We start from the raw sequence: 23,365 nt of genomic DNA, 5'->3' as shown, positions 1-23,365 counted from the left end.
TTGCTGAGAGACGCTGCCCTCCTGAGTTGTGTCAGGCCGTGGCTGTAGCAGGTAGACAGCGTGTGTAGGGATAGTGGGATTGCTGCAGCTGCAGTCCTCGGGGTGGCTGCTCAGCCCTGGTACCCAGCTGTGACCATTCAGCTTTGCTTCACACCGTACTCCTTCTGACTCGGGAGTGCAACGCTGCACCCCAAAGCCAGCGCCTGTGGCAGCATGCTTCTCAGGATTTTTCATAAAGGTGCACAGAGAGAAAGAAAGAGAAAACAGTTGCTGTTTCTGCTCCTCGTTTTTCCCATGTGGAATGTGTTTGGAGAATTGTTTCCCTGGGGTGAGTGCTTGGTTGGATTCTGGTGAGGATTGTTTGAGCCTGGTGGCCAATCCAACCCACCTGTACATCTTTTTGTTAATGAAACCAGAGGAAATAAGGGATGTGTTAATAGGATAAAGTAAAAAAGCAAACTGTTAATTATCCAATATTTGTGGTGTTCTAGACACAGAGACACTAGACAACAAATTCTGGTGAATTTAGAACATAACCTTCCCTTTTGTAGCTTAAGGGCAGAACTACTCAGCATTCCTCAACTTGTAGTTATGTAAGGAATTAAAAAAATCCAAACCTCTTTGCAGAACACCCTTTAAGGCTACCAAATACACAGACAAAAAGCCTTCTTGAAACCCTGCAGCTTCTTCAAACAGGTTTATCTTACAGACACCTATAAAGAGTTCTAGTGACACCAGTGAATTCCAATAGTTTAAAACCTGTTTGCCTCTTCAGGAAACAGAACTTGCCATTTTCTCAAAAGCCGAGTTTTCCTCCCAGGTCTCTTCAGAAAGCCAAGCTTGGTACAGCCACTGGCAGCACACGGAGCTGAGCAGTCCTGTGAGTTCTGGCCAAGGGGTGCCCCCAAACCTGGCAGCTGTGGAGAGGGAGCTCGGCAGGCCTGGTGGCAGCTGTGGTGCTGCCCTGGTGCTCCCAGGAGGATCTCAGCTGCTTTGGCCGAAGTTCAGTACCAGGATCGAGTCGTCTCCAAAATGGGCACGGCTCAGGCTGGCAACTGGCACCCCTCAGCTGCCTTGACAGGCTGGGGCCTCCTGCTGCTGCTCAAACCTTCATTCTGAGAACCTGGACAATGCAGCTGCCCTGCTTTAAAGGAATGAAATCAGGTAAGGGGCCACACCCAGCACACCTGAAACACAGACACCAGCAGCTCACTGCACTGCTTGGCGGGGCTGTTTTGGTGTGGATTCTTGGGAGGGGACTTTTCTTGCCTTTTGGGGGCTTTTTTGATTATTTTAATACGTTTAGATGAGTTTGGATCCATCTCCAAGCCATCAGGACAGCACAGGGAAGGTTACTGGGTAACTGCTCTCATCCTCCCCTTCTGGCATCAGTGTTCTGCAGGCTGCTCAGCTGCCAGCTCCTGCTAAGCAAGCGTGAGCCCCATGGGATGAAACCACACCAGCTGGCATTTCACCCACTGCCAGGCACACACAGCACGCTGTACTGAGCACTTCAAGGTCTCAGCATAGCTCCTGGAAGCACTTCAGCTAATTCAGACCATCTACATGACTTTCAGGAGTCTTGAACATCCTTAGAAAAAAAAAGCCAAACCAACTAGCCAAAAAAAAAAATCACACCAAGAACAAAAAAAGGCTCTCTGCATGCAGAAAACATGACTAACAAGAGCCTACAGCATCAAGTTAATCCCAGCTTTGATGATATTGTTCAGATCAACCAGGTTGCTTGTGCAAGTGTCAGACATCAAACAGCAGCAGCCAAAATGCAGCTTGTCTGGCACCCAGCCCTGAGGAGACTGAGGCATCCTGGTGGCTTTGCTCCAGGAAGCCCAGAGAAGGATGAGAACACCTGCACTGGCTGAGGCAGGACCACTGCTCACCTGCAGCTGAAGGTCCGAAGTTTCTGCAGTCTCTCACAAGGTCTAGGATTATTTACTGACCATAGAAGTAAGAAGATAAATGTAACTTCTGCTCTCTCAGTTGCGTGGAAGGTATTTCATAGTATGTCTGCTCTTCTGCCTAGTTGAAGTACAAGGAAATTCTGGGTATGAACATCTACTTCAGACAAAGATGTGAAAGAAAGCTGGTGGTAGGTTAAAACAAGGAATAGATCCGAGTCATTCTCTTATTTGAAGTTCTGTTTTGCTTTGTTCCTGTACAGATTGATACAGTACGAACCAGCTACTGAGGAGCACAAGAAAATAGCTATTCACTATGGATTACCACTATCTTAAAGGGATTTATTCAGACAAACATAACCACATGTGATGAAAATAAGTGAAAAGTTTGTCTTGCCTAGTTCCAGTAATGCCCAAATTGGTTTTGGAAGGCCTGAAAGTCAGTTTTTAAAGTGTGTTTTAAATAAACCAGGTATTTCTGCTATGGAAGAAAAATAATGTATACATTTTTATGTTAAGTTTATAACAAGGCTTTTAAAAGAAAACAATTACAGGTATTCAACTGCATCAGACTTCAAAAGAAAAAAGATTACACATACAATACAAAAATACAAAAGATATTTTTAGAACTTACAAACTCAAAAGTCTAAGTGGTCAGAGCTTTCCTAAAATAATAATAATAAAAAAATACATTTCAAGATGCACTTTCCTTTCTGCACTTGCAAGTTCAACTTCAGCAAGAAGCCAGTTTTAGGGGCAGGATGAAAGCAACTAGTATATTGAATGTTACAACCATTTCCTAGCTGAAATTAATTTAGTGGTTGACACTATCAGGTATTTGAGTTGAAAAAGAACCTTATGTTTATTTGGGGTGCTGTTGGGACAGGTGGTGGTATTGCTGTTGGTAATTTAACCAGTTACACTGCTGTTCTATTTAACCAGTTCTGTTAATAAAATGTTTTTACAAAGACTGAAATGTAGATGGGCATTACTAGCACTGAAATCCTTCAGCACTGCCCTGCAGTATGGCAGCTCAGAAATAAACTGACCAGATTCATGCCACTGCAGAAAATAACGGCCAAAGGAAGACAGGCAGGAAAAGGCCAAGTTTTATTTCTGAAGCTGATACTTGTTAGGAACATCAGCACTGCACATACAGCATTCTCTGACCTGATAGTGTCCACTGAGGTCACAGGCATCAAGGCATTTTATCTTAAATGGCAAGACAGGGAAAGTGCATCTTAGATTTTTCATACTTAAGCAGTGAGTTACCCATTTTTGGTGTGGCTTTTATTCCTTCTAGGCATAGTAAAGAAAAATATTTCAACCAAAGGTGAAGCTTAATGTACATTAGCTTGTATTTTTGGTGGTGGCTTTTGAGTACCACTAGGAAATGCCAACAATAACTACTCAAGGCTAATGATTTAAAAGGAGCACACTGAAAATACTGATTTACCTTTGTGATGAATATTCTTTACAGACTGTATCTAATATACAGACAAGGCCCATTTCCTTACACAGAACAGGCCACTGAAGGTTACACACCCTACATGAAGTTTTAAACAAAATCAGAGCTAAGTTACCAGAGCCACTCAGAGCAACGTAATTCCTAGTTTGCAGAGACTTAACAAAAGGTGACTGCAGGGAGAGAAAAAATCCAAGTTCTTACTATTTCCTGTGTAAGATTATATTCAAAGTAATAGTCCAGTAACACTTCTAGTATGAGACAATGCTCACTCTCTTTAGCAGAATTCATAGGAGTCAACTGTTTCTCCTGTTATGAAGAGGGAGCCAGAAGTGAGAATGCAAGAGCATTCAATTTTAACCTGATTAAAGAGACAGTAACCTTTTTCATCCACCTTATTTAAGCACTGACAAAAGAAAATTATCTTAAAAAGGTATCACTCCAATTTCTTTATTATCCGTAACCTTTTGAAACTAATCACATGAACTACAAAATTAGCAAATGCCTTGAAATCTGTATACAAAACATAAATTACCTCTAATTTCAAACTCATTTATTAGTGTACCACTCAAAGTCTTAAAAAAGTGGCTCCAAAGATAGTCTCATACCATTCTTAAAAAAGGAAACTGTTCCTTTAATGTTACACCCTCCCCTCCCCCCAAAACACCCAACTTGTAATCCACATCATTTAGTTATTTTCTTGGTCATGGACGTTTCCAAGATGAGATTTTATATTTCGTTCCCATAGCTTCTGGTTGTCAGAAAATCCATGCTTTCCTTTATTGAACGAATTTGGTCCTGCTGAGGTTGGTGTATCCCTGTGAAAAGCACAACAAGAGCAGTTGAGAAAGCCAGCTCAGCTATAGCAGACTGTGCCATATGACACTGCTGATTCCAAGCCCAGCCTGTTCCTCTAACTACCACACGAGTTTCCTTCTGCTACATCAGGAGCCCTCACTATTGGCAACTCTGAGCTGGCCACAGAACTGATCTGTACACAGCGTGTCAAAACAGAGTGAGGAGATGGGGCAGGAGAGGAGGCGGCAGTAACTGCTGCCAGCTACAAAGATTAAGAAACTGAGGCTTGAAATTTGTTACTGGAGAAAAAAGAAAACCCACCAGAGAACTTCCATAGTTACTGACTTTAAAAGCAGTCTATAATGACAAACACCTCTGAAATACAAATTCTCAACATTCATACATTCATCCCTAATTTAAGTGAAGGCTCCTCTGAAAAGGTCCCAACTTATTTTAGGACTGGTCCCCTACCCTCTCAAATCTGTGGCAAGCAGGAGAATTACATTATTTATTGTAAAGAAGCAATTCTTTGTCTTTCTGAGAGATGATTCTTATCTTCTCCTTGCACATGAGTTTAAAAATGTGACCAGACTAACCTACTTCAAGGTAATTTATAAAAGGGAGAACCAGAAAAATACAAAGTAGAGACAAGCAGGAATTCCCACCTATTACACTTAATTAAAATAAAAAAAAAAAAGTTTTTATTTTTCTATTTAATGCAGACTCAATTTCTTCCTCAAAAAATGCAAATAAGATTCAAAGTTCAAATGCAAGTGTAGATGACACATTTGAAAATCTTGTTTCTGGAGAAATGCTTCTTTCACCTATTCGACCTCCCTGCATTCTGAAACCATCCTCCAGGCCTGCCCTGAGCCGGGCTGGCTTCCCACAGCTCCCCTGTCCCAGGCTCAGTGAAGGCTGCCCTACCTTCCGATGTTCTTCATGCGCATCTTGGCCTCGGGGGGCATCTCCTCGGGCTCGCTCTGCGGGGAAAAGCAGGCCAGACTTCAGTGCCTGGCACGGGAAGTGCCCAGGGACCTGGCACAAGGGAGCTCCCGCACGGTTATAGCACAAAGTACCAATTCCTTTGTTCAACTCCATCACAGAAGGAGCAGTAACATGACAACAAAATTATTTAGCAAAACAGAAGCACATCTTTCCTTTGCCTCCCTCTAATCAAGCCTAGAGAAAGCAAGTATTCATGCAAATTATGTTGTGCATCTTATTTTCAGGGAGTTCTCAACACTTTAATGATTTCTTGAAGCAACACAGAGGTATTGTACATTCTTAATCTAAGCCAAAAGAGATGTTTCTAGGTTGAAAATTCCTGACATTTACGTTAAGAGCCATAAATAACCCACTCTCTCTGCCTACCACGCCAATGGTATTTTGTGTTGATCACTGGCTTATTACTCACATCTTCATCTTCGTTGAAAGCTGCTGCTACAGAAAGGGTTTTTGGAGCCAGGGTTGGAACAGGCTCTTTAGGCTTCTGGAAAAGACAAAATGCACAAGTAACATAAGTCTACTAACTCAAAAAAGCTATCCTTGGCTTTTTAAGTATTTTGGTAAAATTAAATCAAACATCTTCACTGAAATGGGCAGCCAGGGTAAAAGTTTTTGTCTGAATCCACCACATAAAGGATTCTTTAATGACAAAGGAAAATGACTGTTCATTTATGTGTGATCACCCTGAGCAGCAAGCTGAGCCCTCTCATATTACAACTCCCCACATGCAGTTCTTCACTTTCTAGAACTCTGCAGGGGTACTCAGCCACTGGTGCATGACATGAACAATTAAAACAGAACCTGAATAACTTGTAGAATTCAAAATTTTATTGTGCCACTATTTCCAGTATTCTTTTGGGATCTTCTCCATCAATATCAGAAAAAAAAATAATATGTTTATTTTCTTCTACTTTAATAACGTGACAGCTTTCTAGCTTAAAACAATTCAATGCATTTAAACTACTACCAGTATCTATCACACAGTCTGATGAAGAAGTTCCTTTAAAATTTCTTTTATTTCCAATTTTTTATTGCTCTACTTAAAGTGTAGGAAGTTGTCTAACTCAGAACTGTTACGTGTACTACAGCAGTGGTACCAGAAGTTATTTCAACACCACTGAGAAAAAAACCAAGTAACTAGTAACAGATTGCTACTGTAGTACTAAATAAATCCTATACAGTGCTTTCTGAATTTTGCCTTTACTGGCAATTCTTTAATGCACGCTCCTAGAAGCTGGTACTGCAGCAGAACCCTTATGCAACTGCCTACAGCTGTTCTTTACTGATACTGCACAACATATAAATACCAACATTTTGAAAGCATCTCCGCCCAAGGAATGAGGAATGTTCTAGGGTAGTAAAAATGACTGAAGAGAAGCAGGGTAAATTTCAGCACTGTCCATCACCCACTAAGTTCTGTGAACCAGAAATCCTGAGCCAAATTTATTGCCACTTCGGACATGAGAAACCGAAGCGTGCTAGAAGCTCAGAGAAGGAAGCCTTGTCTATTTTTCCAAAGTCTGAGCTGACCTGGCTGCATTTATACCCTAGAATGCTGCCAGCCCACATCTCCCTTCCATCTCAAAGTAACAGAGCACCCTTTTAATCCTCTGCAGGTTCCTCAAATGCTGGCATTGCGTGTGCAAGGCTTCCACAATTAGAGTCTGAATTCGGTGCAGACAGCTACTTATATCCATCCCAGTGATAGGCAGGAAATGTAAATTAACTGTATTAAACAGAGAGGCTGTTCTGTTTAATACGCTGGCTTGTCCTTGGCCAAGCCAGTGGAGGACTACTCTGGAAGTACAGAGAGTCATCAGATTCCCATCTGAACAAGCACAAGGATACCTTGTGCTGGACAATCAAGGGGATCAGAATTCTTAGAAACCTATCAAAGCCCCATCTCTTACATTTAACACAAATCATACTGACCTTGCAAAGAACAAGCAAAGTCATGGAAATACGCTACCATTCCCCATACTAAAATAAGATCTTCGGAGTGGAAGACAGCTATTAAGCCATCTAGATGCTTTCTTCTAGCTTTAAGCATCCTATGCAATGAAGATCCCAGCACTCATTTCAAAGTAGCCCGAGCAGCTTAACAAGTCTCATTTCCCTCAGGAAATTATTGCAGACTTATCAAATCTCATTGTAAAATTATTCTGCATGTTCAAAGATCTACAGTTCATTTCAATCAAGTCTTATGATTCCTGAGACTACCGACCTGTTATTAATCACCTTGAAGTACTTACACATGCACGACCAGCTGGCCCTGCAACCCCTGCCTAAGCTTCACCCGAGTTACCCTCATGGGAATTCAAGGTTTCCTCTGCAAGGAAGCCTCCCCAAAGTCCCTTTACCCTCGGTTTCCCTTAAATTAAAAGCCCTCAGTAAACTTACATTTGCTCCCAGTTTGATGGATATTGCAGATGCCTTCTTTGTTGTCTGACTGCCTATGGAAAATCCAAACTTGGACATTTTGGCAGGAGCGGGCTTTGTGTTGAAGTCTTCAGCTTCTTCATTAGCTGCCCGTTTCTCTGCGCTGCGACTCGAACTTTCTCCTCCATTACTGGAAGAAACAGTCTTAGTTTTCACAGGTTTTTCTGCCTCTTCTTCAGGTCCTGGTGAAGTCGAAACAACTTACCAAGATGAGCTACTTTTACTGAGCAGATTGATGGGAGCAGCAACCTCAAAAAGCATTATACTTTGGGTGCAATAGGTAAGGTGTTTTTAGTGACAGCAGTTTCCACCAATGTATAATTAGTGGACAGCAAAACACAAAGAGGAGAAGAAACTGCAAGCACTCCACTACTTGTAAAGAACTTCTTGTATGAGTCAGGAAAACCATCTTGAAGCACCATCTCTTTATTTAGTATGGAAGTCAAAGTTCATGTAGTAAATTAAATGTAGATGACTAAATCTTTTTAAGCTGCCACAGATAAGCTTTCATAATTGGAATCCCAATTCCAAATCTAGAGTAGACAATCTAAGTTAAAACTTATTCTACTACATTTCTACAAAATCATGTCCATGCCAGTCTCTAGGCTTGTCTGGCACAAGCCTAAAATCATGGGAGTGACTACAGTGAGGCCGGCTGTCTCAATCATGTTTCAAGTCACTGCTTGTCCGCATCTCATCTGTAATAAATCTGCCAAGCGCTGCTTGAGGAAGGAATCAGCACTAAAAAAACATATATATAGATTTCATCTTTTCTGGTTTTGTATAGCCATGGAAAACATAGCAGCTGAACAGTGATCCACAGAGAAAAAATATTCAAGCAACACTTCCATTCCTATAAAATCAGCTTCTTCAGCTACACCAAAGACAAAGGTGTCCTTGGAAAACTCATACTGAACAGAGTAAATGCTTTAGCAAAAAGACAAGTCCCTGCTGCTGCGATAAGCAAACCACTGCAGTAGCAGAAGGGGGGAAAAACCAACACACATTAAGGAATGGACAGGGAAGTGCTCACAGCAGCAGTTTGAAACAACTGGAGCTAGCACAAGTTCCTCATCACATCAAATGGAGAAGAGCACCTTCCATGAACAGCAAATTCCAACCATCGGGATAAAGCTCTGTGCACTGCTAACGCAAAAAGCTACTACGTAAGATGAAGCAATGGGAGAGAAGAAAGTCTGAACTGGGGGTCAACAAGATTGTAGCTCTGAGAAAAAAAAAAGAAGCAAACAACATCAGGAAAGAGAAATCTAGGGACTCAATCTATATATATATTTGTCTGCTATTTCCCGAATCAGAAACAGCAGAATATACCACTTCTGCCCCACTCTTCCAGGTGTCAATAAGTGATTGAAACCAAAATGGATTTATCATTCACCTTCAGAAATATGGCAGATCAGAAAAAAAAATTTGTAACTTTAATCAGTTTCACTGTATTAAAAAATGCTACTAGAAATTTGATCCAGAAAATATAGATATAAAATTGAAAAACAAAGCAAAGGAGGAAAGAGAAACAATCAAAATTTACACAAGTGACCTTGGGTAGCTGTCTTAGCAGAGTTTACCCAACAGCAGTCTGCAGAGACTGTGAGAGCATCCTTATAGCCAGTCCATGGAATGACATCAAACAGAATGTTCCAAGTGCAGCCTCGGTACACCAGAGACTGTCATTCAAGGGGAGCTAGAAGATTCACTGGCCAGATTCACTGGTTCCTGCTGGAACCTTAGGGATAAGCTTTATTTTTCATAACATACAAAATCCATAGCAGCCCAAAGTTCAGGGCACAGGGAACCAGTTCCTACACTAGTGCTAGCTTGAAGGTTATTACACTACTTCTTACAGCTTACTTCTTTTAAGTGCAGATTCTCAAATACTGCTAAGCACAAGGTGAAGCCTAATACAATCTACCCACATCTGTTTATGTTTTCTCACCAAATCCCAAAGAGCATGTCTGGCAGAATTAGCACTGCATTCTGAGCGTTATTTCTCCTGGGCCTGCCAAAGGATGAACACCAGACTGCTGAAGGAAACACTCCTGCTTGATGAGAGAGCTGTAAGGGGCACGGGACAACTGGGGAAGGAGGGGAGGGAGCTGTTGTGCTGTTTGATTTCTGCAGGAAGCAGAAATGCAGGCACACTGACCATTCAGCAGGTCTTTACCACATCCCATGCCAGTCCATAATACAATCCAGGGTATCAAGGCTGCTTTATCATTTCCTGGAGGTCTTATTCACCCACAGAAAGCACCAGCACTATTTCCAAACCAGCCTGGCTGGTTTCCATGGATTGCAGACACTTAAAGCTGTCCTATCCTCAGCTAAGTTTTACTCATGCAGATCAACAGCCCCACGAGTGAACAACTTCCACGGCCCGGGTGGCCGGAGTGCCAAGAGTGACGGTGCCAGCTGCACAGCACTTCAGGATCTCTTATCCGTGGGGACCAACCTGTCACAGCTAAGCTAATTTTAACGTGAGACCCATTATCTTGCCAAAAAAGCTAAGGACTGCAAATTGCTTTCAAAAATCGTCAGGGAACAACTATTCTTCCTTAGGGCCAAGGTACCTCAACTCATTCAGATCATGTTTCAGCACACAAAACAGTATGAATTACTGATGTGCTGATCCTGTCCAGTTATTGTATTACTAACACAAAAAACCACCCAATGCCACCAACAAAAAATAAATTCCAAAAAGCCACCAAAGCCCAACAGAGAACCAAGAGACAAGGAACTACCTAAAATCGATACTCTTCAAATGTCAAGGATTATCAGAAATAACATTCACTGTTGAGGATATCCTGATTGGTTTACAAGCCCGATTTAATTTTTCGACAGATCTAAGAAGTTCCCTCTCCCTACAGATATACCAAAACAAAAAAAGAATTAGCAAAACCCAATTAAAACAAAAAAAGAAACACACCAAGAAAGAAAAGCTTTATCTTTGCAAAGACACTGTCCTCCCAACTTTAAGGGAAGAAAGAAGAAAAGAAACATACAATTAAAATTTTCGAACCAAATACTGCAGAAATTACAGGAATGTCCAGTAATAATATAAATACTGTAAGACCAAACAGCAAGCTTACAGATTGTTGTCAAACAAAAAAATCCCCAAATGCTCAAAACAGCAATTAAAGAATATTCACTGCACCCATTTATAAAAAGGTACCATAACTGCTGAAAGTTAATAGTTAAGGCTCTGTCTTCATCCTTGCAGACAGCAGCAGCGGTATTTCTCTCCGAACACGGCGTAAGCAGCCCATGTATTTTTAGGAGAGAGAAACAGCGCATTGGCAGGAACAAAGAGCAGCCGGTGTGTTTTTAGGAAAGCGCTGTAAAGCTGAGCGCAGCGGGCGCGACTCGGCCTCTCCTGCAGCGCAGCCCCTCAGGCCCAGGCCGCCTCCTCTCCCCGCAGGGCCGGGCACCGCACGGCGGGGCGAGGCGCACCCGGACCCCCTCCACCCCCGCCGGGCCGGCCCGGAGCCCGTTCCCACCCACGGCTCCGCGGCGAGCGGCGCTACGTGTTCACCTCCTGCGGGCTGCGGCCGCTTCGCCTTCTCCCGCTCGGCCCTGCCGTCCGCCATCTTCCCCCGCCGCCGCCTCGCGCAGCGCGCACGCGCGGCGCCCGGCCCGGCCCCGCCCCTGCGGCGCGCGGGGATGGCGCGGCGGGAAACGGGAGCGCGCCGGGGGCGGGAGCGCGCCGGGAGCGCGCCGGGGGCGGGAGCGCGGCGGGCGGCGCCCATCCGCCGCTCGCCCGGAGCCGCTGCTCAGGTGGGCACGGGTTCCAGGATTCCATCCCCTCCCCCGGGAAAAGCCGGGGGATCAGTCACGCCCCGGCACTCCCAGCACCGCGCCCCAGCGTCGCCTGTAGCAGCTCATGTCCACTATTCTCACAGGCTCAGCTGGCTTAAAAATGGCAATTATTTCACCTCCCGTTTGGGGCACACCAACTCGGACTGGCGGGAATGTAGTAGTGTTTACTTCCCTGAAGCATTGTTCAGCTTAACAGTAAGTGTTTCGAGGAGGAAAGTAGATGTTCCAGCTCTTGGAAGATTTGGTACATGAGCTCTGCGTCTCGGGGGTGCGAAGGAACCGCTGCCGCACCCTGCAGATACCATTGCCTCCTCGCCTCCTCGGTGCGTGTAAATAGCTCAGGTGAAAACACAGGCACTCTGGGATAAAAGTTTTACACAGAAGTAGGTAAGATTAATTTTTCTCAGCACAGTAAAGAAATTTGCCTGATTCCTTGCAAACATGGACTTTATTTAGAACATCCAGAAATAAATTGTGCAGTTCCCCAAACTCACGCAAGGTTTAACCATTTAGTTCAGCTATCAATTCATCTGCATACAAGAGGATTCAGGAAGTAATGGGAGAGGTCTCTTCTACTTCATCTTAACTAATCTTTTAGAATAAAACTGTAGGCACCCTCCAAAGCAGCGAGCTCTGGAGACCTCTGCATTCAGTAACAATCGCCTTTGTCCAAGCACAGTTCAACTGAACAGACCGAGTCTCCATGTAGAGTTTTGGTTTTTTTTAAACAGATTACCTCATTTCTCTTACATAATTTCAATAATTTGTGAATAAATTTAAATAGCTGGACTACAAAAGTAATTTAAAAACCCAACTCTTAACAATGGCCATTTCAAACATAAGTGACAAACTTAAGTAGATTAACAGTTGAACAGAGTTCCAGATGTACCAAGAAGTCAGAGCATTAAAGTTTGTGTGTAAAAAACTAATTTTCCTCCCCATCACTCTACTTCTGCTTTATTTTATACTTCTTGGGGTAATTTTTGGCAAACTGCTTTTCTACTTTTTCCTGTCCCTTTCCAAGTTTAAGTGTGTTGATCAGGTCTAACGTTTTTTTCAGTTCCTTTACAGGCTTGTTTACAAAGCCACAGTATTTCCTTTTTGGAACAAATTCCAGAGCCTTTTTCCAGTCAGCAGTATCTTTTAAGGTTAATAAAATATGCATCATTTGATCCAGTGTGAGATTCTTGGCACCAGTACTCCAAAGCAAATACTTCTCCAGTGGAAGGGCTGCAGTCTCCAGCCCCAGTCGCTTTGCCCGTGCTAGAGAGACTCCTCTTTTTATGCTCTTGTCAACCAGCGACCCAACAATATAGATCTTATCGTGATCAAATGTCTTCATTACATTGGGAGAATCGGCCGTCAGATAGATGAGCTTATCCTTTGGAAAGATTTCTGTGTAGCACTGCTCTGTCACTGTGATAAGCAGTTTGTCCCACGCATCTCTGTAATTCTTGATGAATTCCCTGTGATAGAGGCTGTCATCCTTGAAGTTACAGAAGTGGATGTGGAATGGATCCACAGATCTGCGATTGCTGCTTTCACTCATCACTATCTGGCTCACTGTGTTTGTGACTTCTCGCGCAGACATTTCTTTTTCATAAGACATGTCAAATACCAGAGGCTGGCCAAAGACCATGGCCTGAGCAGCTCTCCAGTTGTACGCTTTATCCATAGTGCGGGACCATAAACACACGAATGGACAGTTTTTGGTCTCATCTGTCTTTGAAGCTTGATCTTGTGCTTCCAGCCTCCTCTCCCTTTTCTCATCCATCTTTCTTTTGTCATTTTTCTTGTGAAGTTCTTTGAGATGCAAATATTTTAAATACTTCTTTTTGGCTGACTTAGAAGGACACTCCATAAAAGTTTTTAGCTGTTCTTCACTAACATTTTCTGGAACTGCTCTGCCAGCTAGCCTCCACATCTCCAAAGTCTCACGTGCAGCAGCCAAACCAGAAAGCTCCTTAGGCTCCGAGGCTGTCTCACTGACCTCTTCTTGCAACCCAGATTTCATGACCTTCTTCCACTCATCTAAATCCAGTTTTTCTGAGGGTTCACATGACTTGTCTTGCTTCAAACAAAGTGATAAACTCAGAGTTCTACCGAGCAGAAACAAATCCTTTTTCATCCCATGTTGCACAGCAAATGGAAGGGCAGAACATCTTACAATTCTTCTTAGAAGCATATTAGCAGACTGCATACTTAGACATGTGCTGTGCTGCAACACTTATCTGTGAAACACCAAGAACAGGAGAAAAAAACTTGTCAGAAATCACAAAGAAAACACATGCAGATTTTTATTTTTATTTTTATTTTTATTTTTATTTTTATTTTTATTTTTATTTTTATTTTTATTCTGTTAGTAACACTAACAGACAATATGTTACTTATTGGAGGATGCTAGAAATTCCTCCTTCTAGTATGCATTTTTTACTATTTCCTAAATAAAACCGGCTTAAACCAGCTATACTTACTGCAATTCAAAATGCAGACAAACAACCTTCAAGACTGTGCAAGATCTCTTCAAGTTATCTCTGTCATATGATGAGCCTTCAAAACCAAAATCAGTGAACTGCTGCAAGGAAACCAGAAGTGTTTTTATATCATTTATCTATCCTGTGAAAACAGAAAGAAGAGATGGAAGAATAAAAACTGGTACAGGAAAAGACCCATCTTTCTTCTTTTTGCTAAACTGTCTGTGAAGTTGGCATAGGCACATAAACCCTCCCCAGTCCCATTAATTTTATCCACATTTGTATTTAAATATGAAAGGTCTGCAGAAAGAAAAACATAGACAAGAACATTTAACAGTTTCCTTGGCCTGTGCACACTACTGAAGTAAGCATCAGTGAAGTTTCAGTCCCGGAGGAAACGTGACTTGGACGAAACTAGAATTAATTCCTAATTTTAAAATAAAAATTAATAATCTTCCTAATAAACTGAAAATAAAGTGATATACAGAAGAAGAAGTTAATTAATCAAATGCTGGGTTTGTAAATATATACCTGCTCAGATACAGGCACAGAAGGAGCTTATTTAGAAATGTTATATAACCTGGCATGTGTTTTATTACACAGTAATTGGTCAAGTTGGTGGCTGACCTCTCATGTTCTACCGTTATTAAGATAAAAGAAACAAGATCAACCAAGCAACCTAACAATGTGAAAATTTGTAAGTGCTACAATGGAAGTATCCCTAATATCACACTGAAGCATTACACTAATGACAAAAGTAATAACCAAAGAAGCATGGAGAAACCAAGGGATCAGTTCTTCAATTAATTTACATTAGTGGAGCTCCAGTTAAGTCCATATTGAGCACCAGATTTACACTGTCAGAATACCTGATGACAGCTTTTGATAGAGCCAAGCTACCTTGCAGTGTGTCATTCACGCTAACACTGCTACTGCAAGAATTCATCTATCGCTCTTTCAAGAACCTACATTTGTAGCACTGAAAGTATTTTTTCTTTTCTTTTCGAGCATGACTTCACTGCAACTCATCTCAATAACAGAAAGGCTCTTCAGTGATGTTTCAGAGACTGAACAAGCTGCCTTACTCTTCCAGCACAGCTGCACACCCAGAATCACAGGCTGGGTAAGGCTGGAAGGGGCACAGTGGATCATCTGTTCCAACCTCTGCTCCAGGAGTGTTATCCCAGAGCACACGGCACAGAACTGTGTCTAAGCAGGTCGGGAGTGTCCCCAGTGAGGGAGACTCCGCAGCCTCTCTGGGCAGCCCGTTCAGTGCTCGGTCACTGCACAGTAAGGAATTCCTTCCCCGTGTTCAGGTGGAATTTCCGTGCCTCAGTGTCCAAACCCGCTGCCTCTTGTGGCAGCACGAGCCTGGATCCACACTCCGGGCACCCCTTTAGACTCTCGCTGATGAACAACCTCCCAACCGGCCCAGGAGCAGCCGCCCGCCAGCTCACACCTCCCCAGCCCTCAGCGGCGGCGGGGCCCGCGGCCTCCGGGGCAGCGCGCCGGGGCGGCCACAAGCACCTGTCCGATGTCCGGCCGCTCGCCGGGCTCGGTGGGGCTCGGTGGGGCCGTGCCGCGCCGCGCCGTGCCGTGCCGCGCCGTGCCGCGCCGTGCCGCGCCGCGCCGTGCCGTGCCGTGCCGTGCCGTGCCGCGCCGTGCCGCGCCGTGCCGCGCCGTGCCGTGCCGTGCCGCGCCGCGCCGTGCCGTGCCGTGCCGTGCCGCGCCGTGCCGTGCCGTGCCGTGCCGCGCCGTGCCGCGCCGCGCCGGTCGGACCCCGGGCGCCCCGCGGAGCCGCTGCGCCTGCGCGGCCGCGCGGCGCTCCCTCGGCTGTCGTCCCCCGGCGCCCCGCGGCCGCAGCGCCGGCGTTCCGGGCTGCCCGCGCCCTCGCGGCGGGAGCTGCGCCGGGCGGCCGTCCCAGCTCTCCCGGTTTGCATCGCTGTTCCATCGCTGTTCCATCGCTGTTCCATCGCTGTTCCATCGCTGTTCCACTCCCGCGGTGGCCCCGGGCACTGAGGACGCTGCTCCCGGTCTGGCCCCGCCGCCGCGGGGTCTGTCAGCCCGGCCTGCCGATCTCCGCTATCTCCTCTCTCCTCTTCCCTCTCCCTCCCTCGCTCTCTTCTCTCCCCTCACAGCCTTTTTTTCCTTTTAAAACATTTAGTAGCACAGAGAAGTGTCTCTTCTTTTTGCCCCGCGGGTCGCTGCTGTTTGACGGTGCGTTGTTTTGTTGTTTTTTCCGCTGTAAGGCTGCGGTTTCGGTGCAGACCGTGATCTGTCGCCATGAGTTTCCTGCTGCCCAAACTGACCTGCAAGAGGGAAGTGGATCAGGCAATAAAAAGCGTCGCTGAGAAGGTTTTGGTTCTCCGTTTTGGAAGAGATAATGATGCTGTTTGTCTGCAGCTCGATGATATTGTAAGACCTTTTTTTTATTTTTTTTTTTTTAACAGACTGTACGAGTATATATTTGGTGCATAGAAGAGAATGTTGCTTTTGCTAAGATGGGCACTCGTGAAAAGTTTAGTGACTAGTATAGAATGAAATTACACTATATTTATAAAAAGGTTTGAAAAGCAAGCATCTGTGTTACTATTGTAGTGGCTGAACAAAGGCTCGAGGTAGAGAAGATGTGATATTCTATATTCTACACCTGCTTTAACTGGTAACACACAAGAGAAACAGGCTTTATAAATCTTGCCAACCTCTTTTCCTCATATATCAGTCTAGTTGTCATCTGCCTTTCTCACTCTTTCCAGCTTGCAAAAACAGCTCATGACCTAAGTAAAATGGCAGTCATTTACCTGGTGGATGTGAACGACGTCCCAGTGTACACCCAGTACTTTGACATCAGTTATATTCCATCTACTGTATTTTTCTTCAATGGACAACACATGAAGGTTGATTATGGGTAAGTCATCCTACCACTATTATGTCCGTAAGAATTATCAGTCTTTTTCTATGTTGTCATGTCTGGGGAAGGCAACATTTGAAAACTATAATGTTGTTACCAGCATCTGCATTGAGAATTCTGTAGGAAGCTAGAAGGATGTAATTAGGAAAGCCATTTGAAATATGCTTTCATGCAATAAGTAGGTTAAATATGTCCAACTCTGCAAAAAATAGTAAGAAATTATTAAAATCTTAGACATGATGCTGCACCCGTTTGACCTTTGGAGGTCCCATTCCTGACTTGGTTATGCCATTACAAAGTTAGTTCATTCATTCAGAATGACCAGATCAGAACTCCTTATCTCATTTGGGCATCTTTGCACATTTTCAGGTGGTTTTTCTCTGAACACTTTAACGTTACAATTCTACTTTTGTCTTATGCTTATATTTAGGTCTCCAGATCACACCAAATTTGTGGGAAGCTTCAAAACAAAGCAAGACTTTATAGATCTGATTGAAGTGATTTACCGTGGAGCAATGCGGGGAAAGCTCATTGTGAGAAGTCCTATTGATCCCAAGAACATTCCCAAATACGACCTCCTCTACCAAGGCATTTAACGGTCTGACCTGAGATAAGAATTACACAAGACCTGAGATAAGAATTACACAAATGGACGATGTTGCAGATCCCTTTTCCTTTGAGCGCTTTTGGCCTCCCCTGACGTTGTGGGACAGTTTGAGCATTTATCCTGAAGGATCATATTGGTCTCCTTCTGAAGACAGATATTCTGTCACCTCATGCTGCTCTCATAAATAAAGCTACGTGTTCCTGAATAGAGTTGACAAAAGTTCTTGGAGCTGTGTGCTGAGCAGCCCTTACAAAACAGGCAGGCTGTGTGTATCCATGGCTGTGGAATCTTCTCCAGGGAACTGAGGCACTCCGGTAGTTGTCTGTGTAGTACCATTTTCATTCAGATGTAATAACAGTAAACCTGACATTAATAAAAAAAGCTGTGCTTGCTCTCAAGAACTTTCAATTGAATGTGCCTTTCCAATGGAATTTTATATTTTATCCATTGCTGTGTAACAGCAAGTTTCTTCTGAGAGAGATGATGACTGAAATCTGAAATGGATATAAATACAAAGGCAAGTTGATGCTCTCTTTCTGAAATCCATTATTACTATTCAATAGCTTTTTTGACTGAGATTAGAATGCTCTACACTTGTAGGAGAAGGTTTTGTCATCCTTCAAAGGATCCTTTTTCGTGGCCATTGAGCACTTTTGATTCCTATGGGTTCAAACTGGAATTTAAGAATAATTCTTTTCTTTACATTCACTTTAAAGATTATTTAAACTTCTGTTTGTACACATTGAAAGCCTTGAGTATGTAAAAACTGTGTGTCCCACCTCTTTCTAAAGTTAAACAAGTGAGAGGAAAAAGCAATGTAATTCCCTTGCATCAGTTTGGTAACTGCAGGTTGCCAGACTAGTGTATCTCTGCAGCAGATCATGTCCAGTATTATCACAGGCTCAGTGGGCTTTAAAATGGAAATTATTTTACTTGCATGTGCCCCTTTGGGGCACACCAACTCTGACTGGCGGGAATGTAGTAGTGTTTACTTCCCTGAAGCATTGTTCAGCTTAACAGTAAGTGTTTCAAGGAGGAAAGTAGATGTTCCAGCTCTTGGAAGATTTCAAACAATACATGTTACATAGGAGCAAAGATTGGTTACACGTTTTGCTATTCCAGATTTGGCCTTCTAATGAAACTAAGCACTTAAGCAAATGTTTTCCTGATAGTTTAGTCTGATTATAGAGCCAAAACTATAGAATGTTTATTATAGAAAATGATAGATGAGAGCTTGTATACCTTTAAATCCTTAATTCAACTTTAAATTTCACAGCTAGCCAAAGGGTTGTGGCTTAAGGCTTATATTTCCTAATAGTTAGTGTTTTTCTTCTCAAAACCAAACATAGTTTCAAACTCAGAACACTGTGAATTTCTCCACAGTGAGATGAAGGTGCTTAAGTGATGGAAAGGAGCAGAAGCACTTTTGAAAGGGAGAGACCACTATCAAGAACAAACCAGTGTACCTTTATTTATTGCCTGTCTTCTTTCTTGTGCTGCTTCTAGTTGCAGCGGGTGAATTCCTCAAGGCTGTTGCAATCTTGGCTTTCAGCATGGTTTTCAGGTACTTAAAGATGGATTGTAAGCAGCAGGAGGGTGCTAAACTATACTTTTCTGTTCCAGCAGAGAAAGTAGGACAATTTGCTCTCATGAGAAAGTGCACAGTTTTATTTAGGGGTTTACTGTTAGACACCCATTCTTGGCAGTTTTTGTGTATCCATTCTTGTATTTCTGGATCGTGTCTGCTCTGGTGCTGCACGTTGTGCGTGGAGTCAATGAATGCCACACAATACACTTTATTCATCACCTCACATTTCCTCTGCACCAGCAGATCAACAAACACCAACCCCCCATAGCCATGGGCAATGAAGGCCACGTTCCTGGCTGCACTCTTTGCAATGAAATGATCCCATACATACACGGTATGCTCTTCAGGGCTGCTGCTGCCCCTTTTGGGGATCCAACAGGCAGACTGTGTAAAAGTAAGCGCTTCTTTCCTGGCAGCAAACCTCTTCTTTTCAGCGTTCAGATCAGTGAAATTGTCATTGGGGTTCAGTACAATCACTTCCCAGTGGTTTTGCAGGGCCATTTTGATGAATGGCATTTGTGTTCCATGTTTCAGGCCCTCACTGACAATTGCCCTTCGCCCCCACTGTCCAGCACAAAAAACTCCACGGTCTTGAAGAAGGATAATTAGGCTAGAGGAACTTGTTAGTGCATCCTTGCTCATGAAAAAGAAGCTTCTTGGCTCATCCTCTGTAGCATCAGTAGGAATGTAAACCTTGTGCAGCATGCAGACTCTTTCCAGGAGCTCATAAACATACTGAGTAATAAAATGTCCCAGAACTTCATAGCGTTTATGATTCTGCTCATGTTCATTCTTGTAGTAATTGAAAACAAAGGACTCGTTTGTATCCAGATGCCTCAGTTCCCCTTTTATATTGAAGTCGTAATTTAGTTCCTCTTGATACTCTGAACCCTCTGTTAGTTTCCTCAAACTGAGTTCACCTTGTATTTGTAACCACTACAAATTAAGAAGACTATTATGTCAAAGTAGTGATAGACCACCTGTCTACCCACCCTACCCCCATTAGAATTTAGATTTAAAAGCTGTTACAAATTAAATACTTGTTAATCCAGAGTATTTAATGGTGATGTATAGCAAACTAGCTGCTTCTAAAGCCCCTTAGAGATGTCAATTGTGAAGTTCCAACAGCAGTAACTCCTCTGCCTTTATTTCAGTTTGGTAGTTAAAAATTTGTAAGTAGCATGTTTATTTAAAGATCCGTTTAAGGTAGTTTGAATTAAAGACTTTAAGAAGGAGGCACATGTACATGGTTCACTGTTCACTTGAACAACTTTTATTGTGCTGTCTCCTAGCCATTATCTTGGAACTCCACTGAGTTTCAAGGCCACCTTTGAAATACAAGCCTAGGCAGTTGGAAATAGTCCAAGTGTCATAACTGGATCCCGAGTTTTTAAAGAAAATAAGCTGTGCTTACTAAGGACTTCAACCTTCCCATTGCTTGTGTACCAGCATACTCTCCATGTTCTTCTACCTTCAACTGCACTAGAACAGGTAACACGTACATACATGTATGTGTTTGCTTTGTCTAATCTCTCTAGTTCGTCATTCATCCTTGCAAGCACTTGCCACATGGAAATAGAGGAATGGATGACAAAATAAACTAGCCACTGTGATCCAGGAGCAGGGAAAAAGAAAGTCCAGGCAGCAAACTATCAGGAGGTTGGACTGAGGTCTCCAATTTCAGATCATCTCTAATGATTGATATGAATTATACCAGAAAGTGATTTTTGTGCAGCTGAAAAATTAAGATTAGCAGAACCTTCTGTTTTCTGAGTGATTCCTCAATCTACTACTGACTGTCACTAGCTGTAGAACTGCAAATAAGGTATAACCTTTGGTATGGCCAGTATCCTACCTTTACAGGAGTTTAGTCCTAATGCAGTAATTTATTTTTTTCCTGTAAATTGTCTGAATCAAGTTATATTTGGCAAGTTAGACTGTATACCTTTTAAGTTTTTCTTGCTGTAATTCTGCATTCTAAATCAGCATTGATAGCTGTTTGTACTTCACTGTCTATATATAAATGCAATATTCAAGGCTGTATATGCTGGCAGCTGGTAGCAATTGCTACCTTATTTTTGAAAATTTGCTTTTGGGGGAAACATAATCCCTCTTTCCCTTCCTCCCACTTTTCTATTCAGAGCCTAAAATGCTTCAGATGTATATTCACCTGGTGCTTGTTGCAGCATTTGGCATATTCTAAACACTACTGCAGTATGAGTACTATGTAAGATCCATAAAGATTACTTTGTTTTCCATTTAAAACCATCTCATTCTAATAAAGCCCAATATTACCGTATCTTCTTCTGTAAAATCTGTCATCATCATAAATGGAAATCTTCTTCACTCTGGGAGTGTAGACAAGTTCTCTGCATGAAAAAAATAAACCCGATCATGGTTTTAATTTTCATTACTTTATGTACTGGGGCGTGTACCTACAAAACCTGTCAGTAGCTGGTAGTTCGTGGCTACCTAAAGCGCTCCAGATAGTTCCAAGTTACAAACTCACCTCTCTCGTTTGTAATTCACACCTGACAGTAAACTAAGGCTAAACCTCGAGTATCAAACTCAACATTTGCCCACACCAGTTTTAATTCCCACGACTAAGAAGAAAACAAAGCTGAAAGCGGCACACAAAACTTACAATTCTGAAGCTGTCCTGAGGGAAAAAAAAAAAACAAACAAAAAACCAAAAAAAACCAACAGCCACCAATTCTCGTCTCCCCTTAGCCGCATAGGGTTTCTAAGGCCGGCCGGGCTCTGAGGGCGCTCCGGGACGGGCCTGGCTGTCCGCCGGGCAAGCGGCATCAGCAGGGCGCGGTTCAAACCTGGGCCGGGCACGGGTCAAACCTGGGCCGGGCACGGGTCAAACCTGGGCCGGGCACGGTTCAAACCTGGGCCGGGCACGGTTCAAACCCGGGCCGGGCCCGGCTCACGGCTGCTTCCTGCCGAGCACGGCGGTTCCGCCGCTTCTTCGCTGCCTCTCAGCCACTCGGCCCGGCACCGAGCGCGCCCCGAGCGGGTTAAAGCTCGGAGGCCCGAGGGGCGGCGCCCGGCCCGGAAGTGCCGGGGAAGCTGCGCGGCGGCCCGGTACGGCCCGGTACGGCCCGGTACGGCCCGGTACGGCAAACAGCTCCGGTACGGCCCGGTAAACACCGCGGGGGTGGGGTGAGTGCTTGTGCCGGCACACGGCTCCGGTACACAGCTCGGGGGTGCGGTGAGTGCTTGTGCCGGTACACGGCTCCGGTACACGGCTCGGGGGTGCGGTGAGTGCTTGTGCCGGCACACGGCTCCGGTACACAGCTCGGGGGTGCGGTGAGTGCTTGTGCCGGCACACGGCTCCGGTACACAGCTCGGGGGTGCGGTGAGTGCTTGTGCCGGTACGCGGCCCGGTACACAGCTCGGGGGTGCGGTGAGTGCTTGTGCCAGCCCCGGCCCGGTACGCGGCTCCGGCGGTGCGGTGCGTGTTGGTGCTACCGCCGGGTACGCGGCTCCGGCGGTGAGTGCCGGCTCCGGTACACGGCTCCGGTACACGGCTCCGGTACACGGCTCCGGTACACGGCTCCGGTACCGGCTCCGGTACACGGCTCCGGCACACGGCTCCGGCACACGGCTCCGGCACACGGCTCCGGTACACGGCTCCGGTACACGGCTCCGGTACCGGCTCCGGCACACGGCTCCGGTACACGGCTCCGGCACACGGCTCCGGCACACGGCTCCGGTACCGGCTCCGGTACACGGCTCCGGTACACGGCTCCGGTACACGGCTCCGGCACACGGCTCCGGCACACGGCTCCGGTACCGGCTCCGGTACGCGGCTCCGGCACACGGCTCCGGCACACGGCTCCGGTACCGGCTCCGGTACGCGGCTCCGGCACACGGCTCCGGTACACGGCTCCGGCACACGGCTCCGGTACACGGCTCCGGCACACGGCTCCGGCACACGGCTCCGGTACACGGCTCCGGCACACGGCTCCGGCACACGGCTCCGGTACACGGCTCCGGTACACGGCTCCGGTACCGGCTCCGGTACACGGCTGTGCTTTTTTATTCCTTTTCACGCTCTAGTGAGACAGAGTGAAAATTTACCAGGGTAGAAATCCATTTGGATTTAAGTGAAATGTGCCACTTTGAGCTTGCTAACATAAGTGAAATATGCTGTTTAGTCTGGTAACTGCAGCACTAGCAAAACTACCCCAGCTAAGGAGAAAGAATGCAAATTTCTACACTAAAAGATAAGAGATAAGAAAGACTCCTCAGACCTTGAAACAGACCGCGCAGTGACCCAGGAGTTCTTTCTGTACTTTCTGACAAAAACTGAATACAAGTGT

The 23,365-nt window shown here is 44.6% G+C and overlaps 5 protein-coding genes across 51 annotated transcripts in view; 2 read left to right on the top strand and 3 right to left on the bottom strand.

Moving 5' to 3' along the window:
* Positions 1-2,237: 2,237 nt before the first annotated feature.
* Positions 2,238-11,248, bottom strand: PCNP (PEST proteolytic signal containing nuclear protein). Its single transcript, XM_021541422.3, has 5 exons — positions 11,171-11,248; positions 7,588-7,808; positions 5,597-5,671; positions 5,107-5,162; positions 2,238-4,199 (listed from the first exon to the last, which is right to left on the bottom strand). The coding sequence occupies exons 1-5, from the start codon at positions 11,223-11,225 to the stop codon at positions 4,070-4,072; spliced, it is 537 nt and encodes a 178-aa protein (XP_021397097.1). The 5' UTR covers positions 11,226-11,248; the 3' UTR covers positions 2,238-4,069.
* Positions 11,249-11,883: 635 nt separating this feature from the next.
* On the bottom strand, positions 11,884-15,717 carry TRMT10C (tRNA methyltransferase 10C, mitochondrial RNase P subunit). Of its 14 annotated transcripts, none has more exons than XM_085575178.1 (4): positions 15,604-15,710; positions 15,456-15,492; positions 13,955-14,070; positions 11,884-13,685 (listed from the first exon to the last, which is right to left on the bottom strand). In XM_085575178.1, the coding sequence occupies exon 4, from the start codon at positions 13,652-13,654 to the stop codon at positions 12,401-12,403; it is 1,254 nt and encodes a 417-aa protein (XP_085431304.1). In that variant the 5' UTR covers positions 13,655-13,685; positions 13,955-14,070; positions 15,456-15,492; positions 15,604-15,710; the 3' UTR covers positions 11,884-12,400. The 14 variants fall into 14 exon arrangements, with proteins under 14 accessions (XP_085431304.1, XP_085431362.1, XP_085431248.1 ...); XM_085575236.1 differs by having other exon boundaries at positions 13,955-14,029; positions 15,604-15,709; XM_085575122.1 differs by having other exon boundaries at positions 15,597-15,691.
* Positions 15,718-15,781: 64 nt separating this feature from the next.
* On the top strand, positions 15,782-17,651 carry TXNL4B (thioredoxin like 4B). Of its 2 annotated transcripts, none has more exons than XM_021541418.4 (4): positions 15,782-15,860; positions 16,178-16,343; positions 16,685-16,836; positions 17,270-17,651. In XM_021541418.4, exons 2-4 carry the CDS (start codon positions 16,212-16,214, stop codon positions 17,433-17,435), a joined length of 450 nt encoding a protein of 149 aa, XP_021397093.1. In that variant the 5' UTR covers positions 15,782-15,860; positions 16,178-16,211; the 3' UTR covers positions 17,436-17,651. The 2 variants fall into 2 exon arrangements, with proteins under 2 accessions (XP_021397093.1, XP_021397092.1); XM_021541417.4 differs by having other exon boundaries at positions 15,782-15,982.
* Positions 17,652-17,803: 152 nt separating this feature from the next.
* On the bottom strand, positions 17,804-21,747 carry LOC110476443 (putative protein ARB2BP). Of its 3 annotated transcripts, none has more exons than XM_085575478.1 (3): positions 21,330-21,468; positions 18,913-19,970; positions 17,804-17,940 (listed from the first exon to the last, which is right to left on the bottom strand). In XM_085575478.1, exons 1-2 carry the CDS (start codon positions 21,360-21,362, stop codon positions 18,915-18,917), a joined length of 1,089 nt encoding a protein of 362 aa, XP_085431604.1. In that variant the 5' UTR covers positions 21,363-21,468; the 3' UTR covers positions 17,804-17,940; positions 18,913-18,914. The 3 variants fall into 3 exon arrangements, with proteins under 3 accessions (XP_085431604.1, XP_085431650.1, XP_021397066.3); XM_085575524.1 differs by lacking the exon at positions 17,804-17,940 and adding an exon at positions 21,679-21,747 and having other exon boundaries at positions 18,893-19,970; positions 21,330-21,403; XM_021541391.3 differs by lacking the exon at positions 17,804-17,940 and having other exon boundaries at positions 18,893-19,970.
* A 319-nt stretch (positions 21,748-22,066) lies between these two features.
* The window catches only part of SENP7 (SUMO specific peptidase 7), a 36,727-nt gene continuing 35,428 nt past the window's right edge, over positions 22,067-23,365 (top strand). For 7 of the 31 annotated variants that reach the window (XM_085572631.1, XM_085574155.1, XM_085573834.1 and 4 more), the window contains exon 1: positions 22,103-22,202. The gene's annotated coding sequence lies outside the window, so the exon portion shown is untranslated. Of the gene's footprint in view, positions 22,203-22,369; positions 22,447-23,044; positions 23,064-23,365 lie in introns of those variants that run through there. The other 24 variants (XM_085573245.1, XM_085573673.1, XM_085573493.1 and 21 more) reach the window with 19 other exon arrangements.

This window comes from Lonchura striata, chromosome 1 (genome assembly GCF_050655825.1).
Source record: "Lonchura striata isolate lonStrDom1 chromosome 1, ASM5065582v1, whole genome shotgun sequence".
In the NCBI taxonomy this organism is placed as follows: domain Eukaryota; kingdom Metazoa; phylum Chordata; class Aves; order Passeriformes; family Estrildidae; genus Lonchura; species Lonchura striata.
This window is presented reverse-complemented; position numbering and strand designations above follow the sequence as displayed.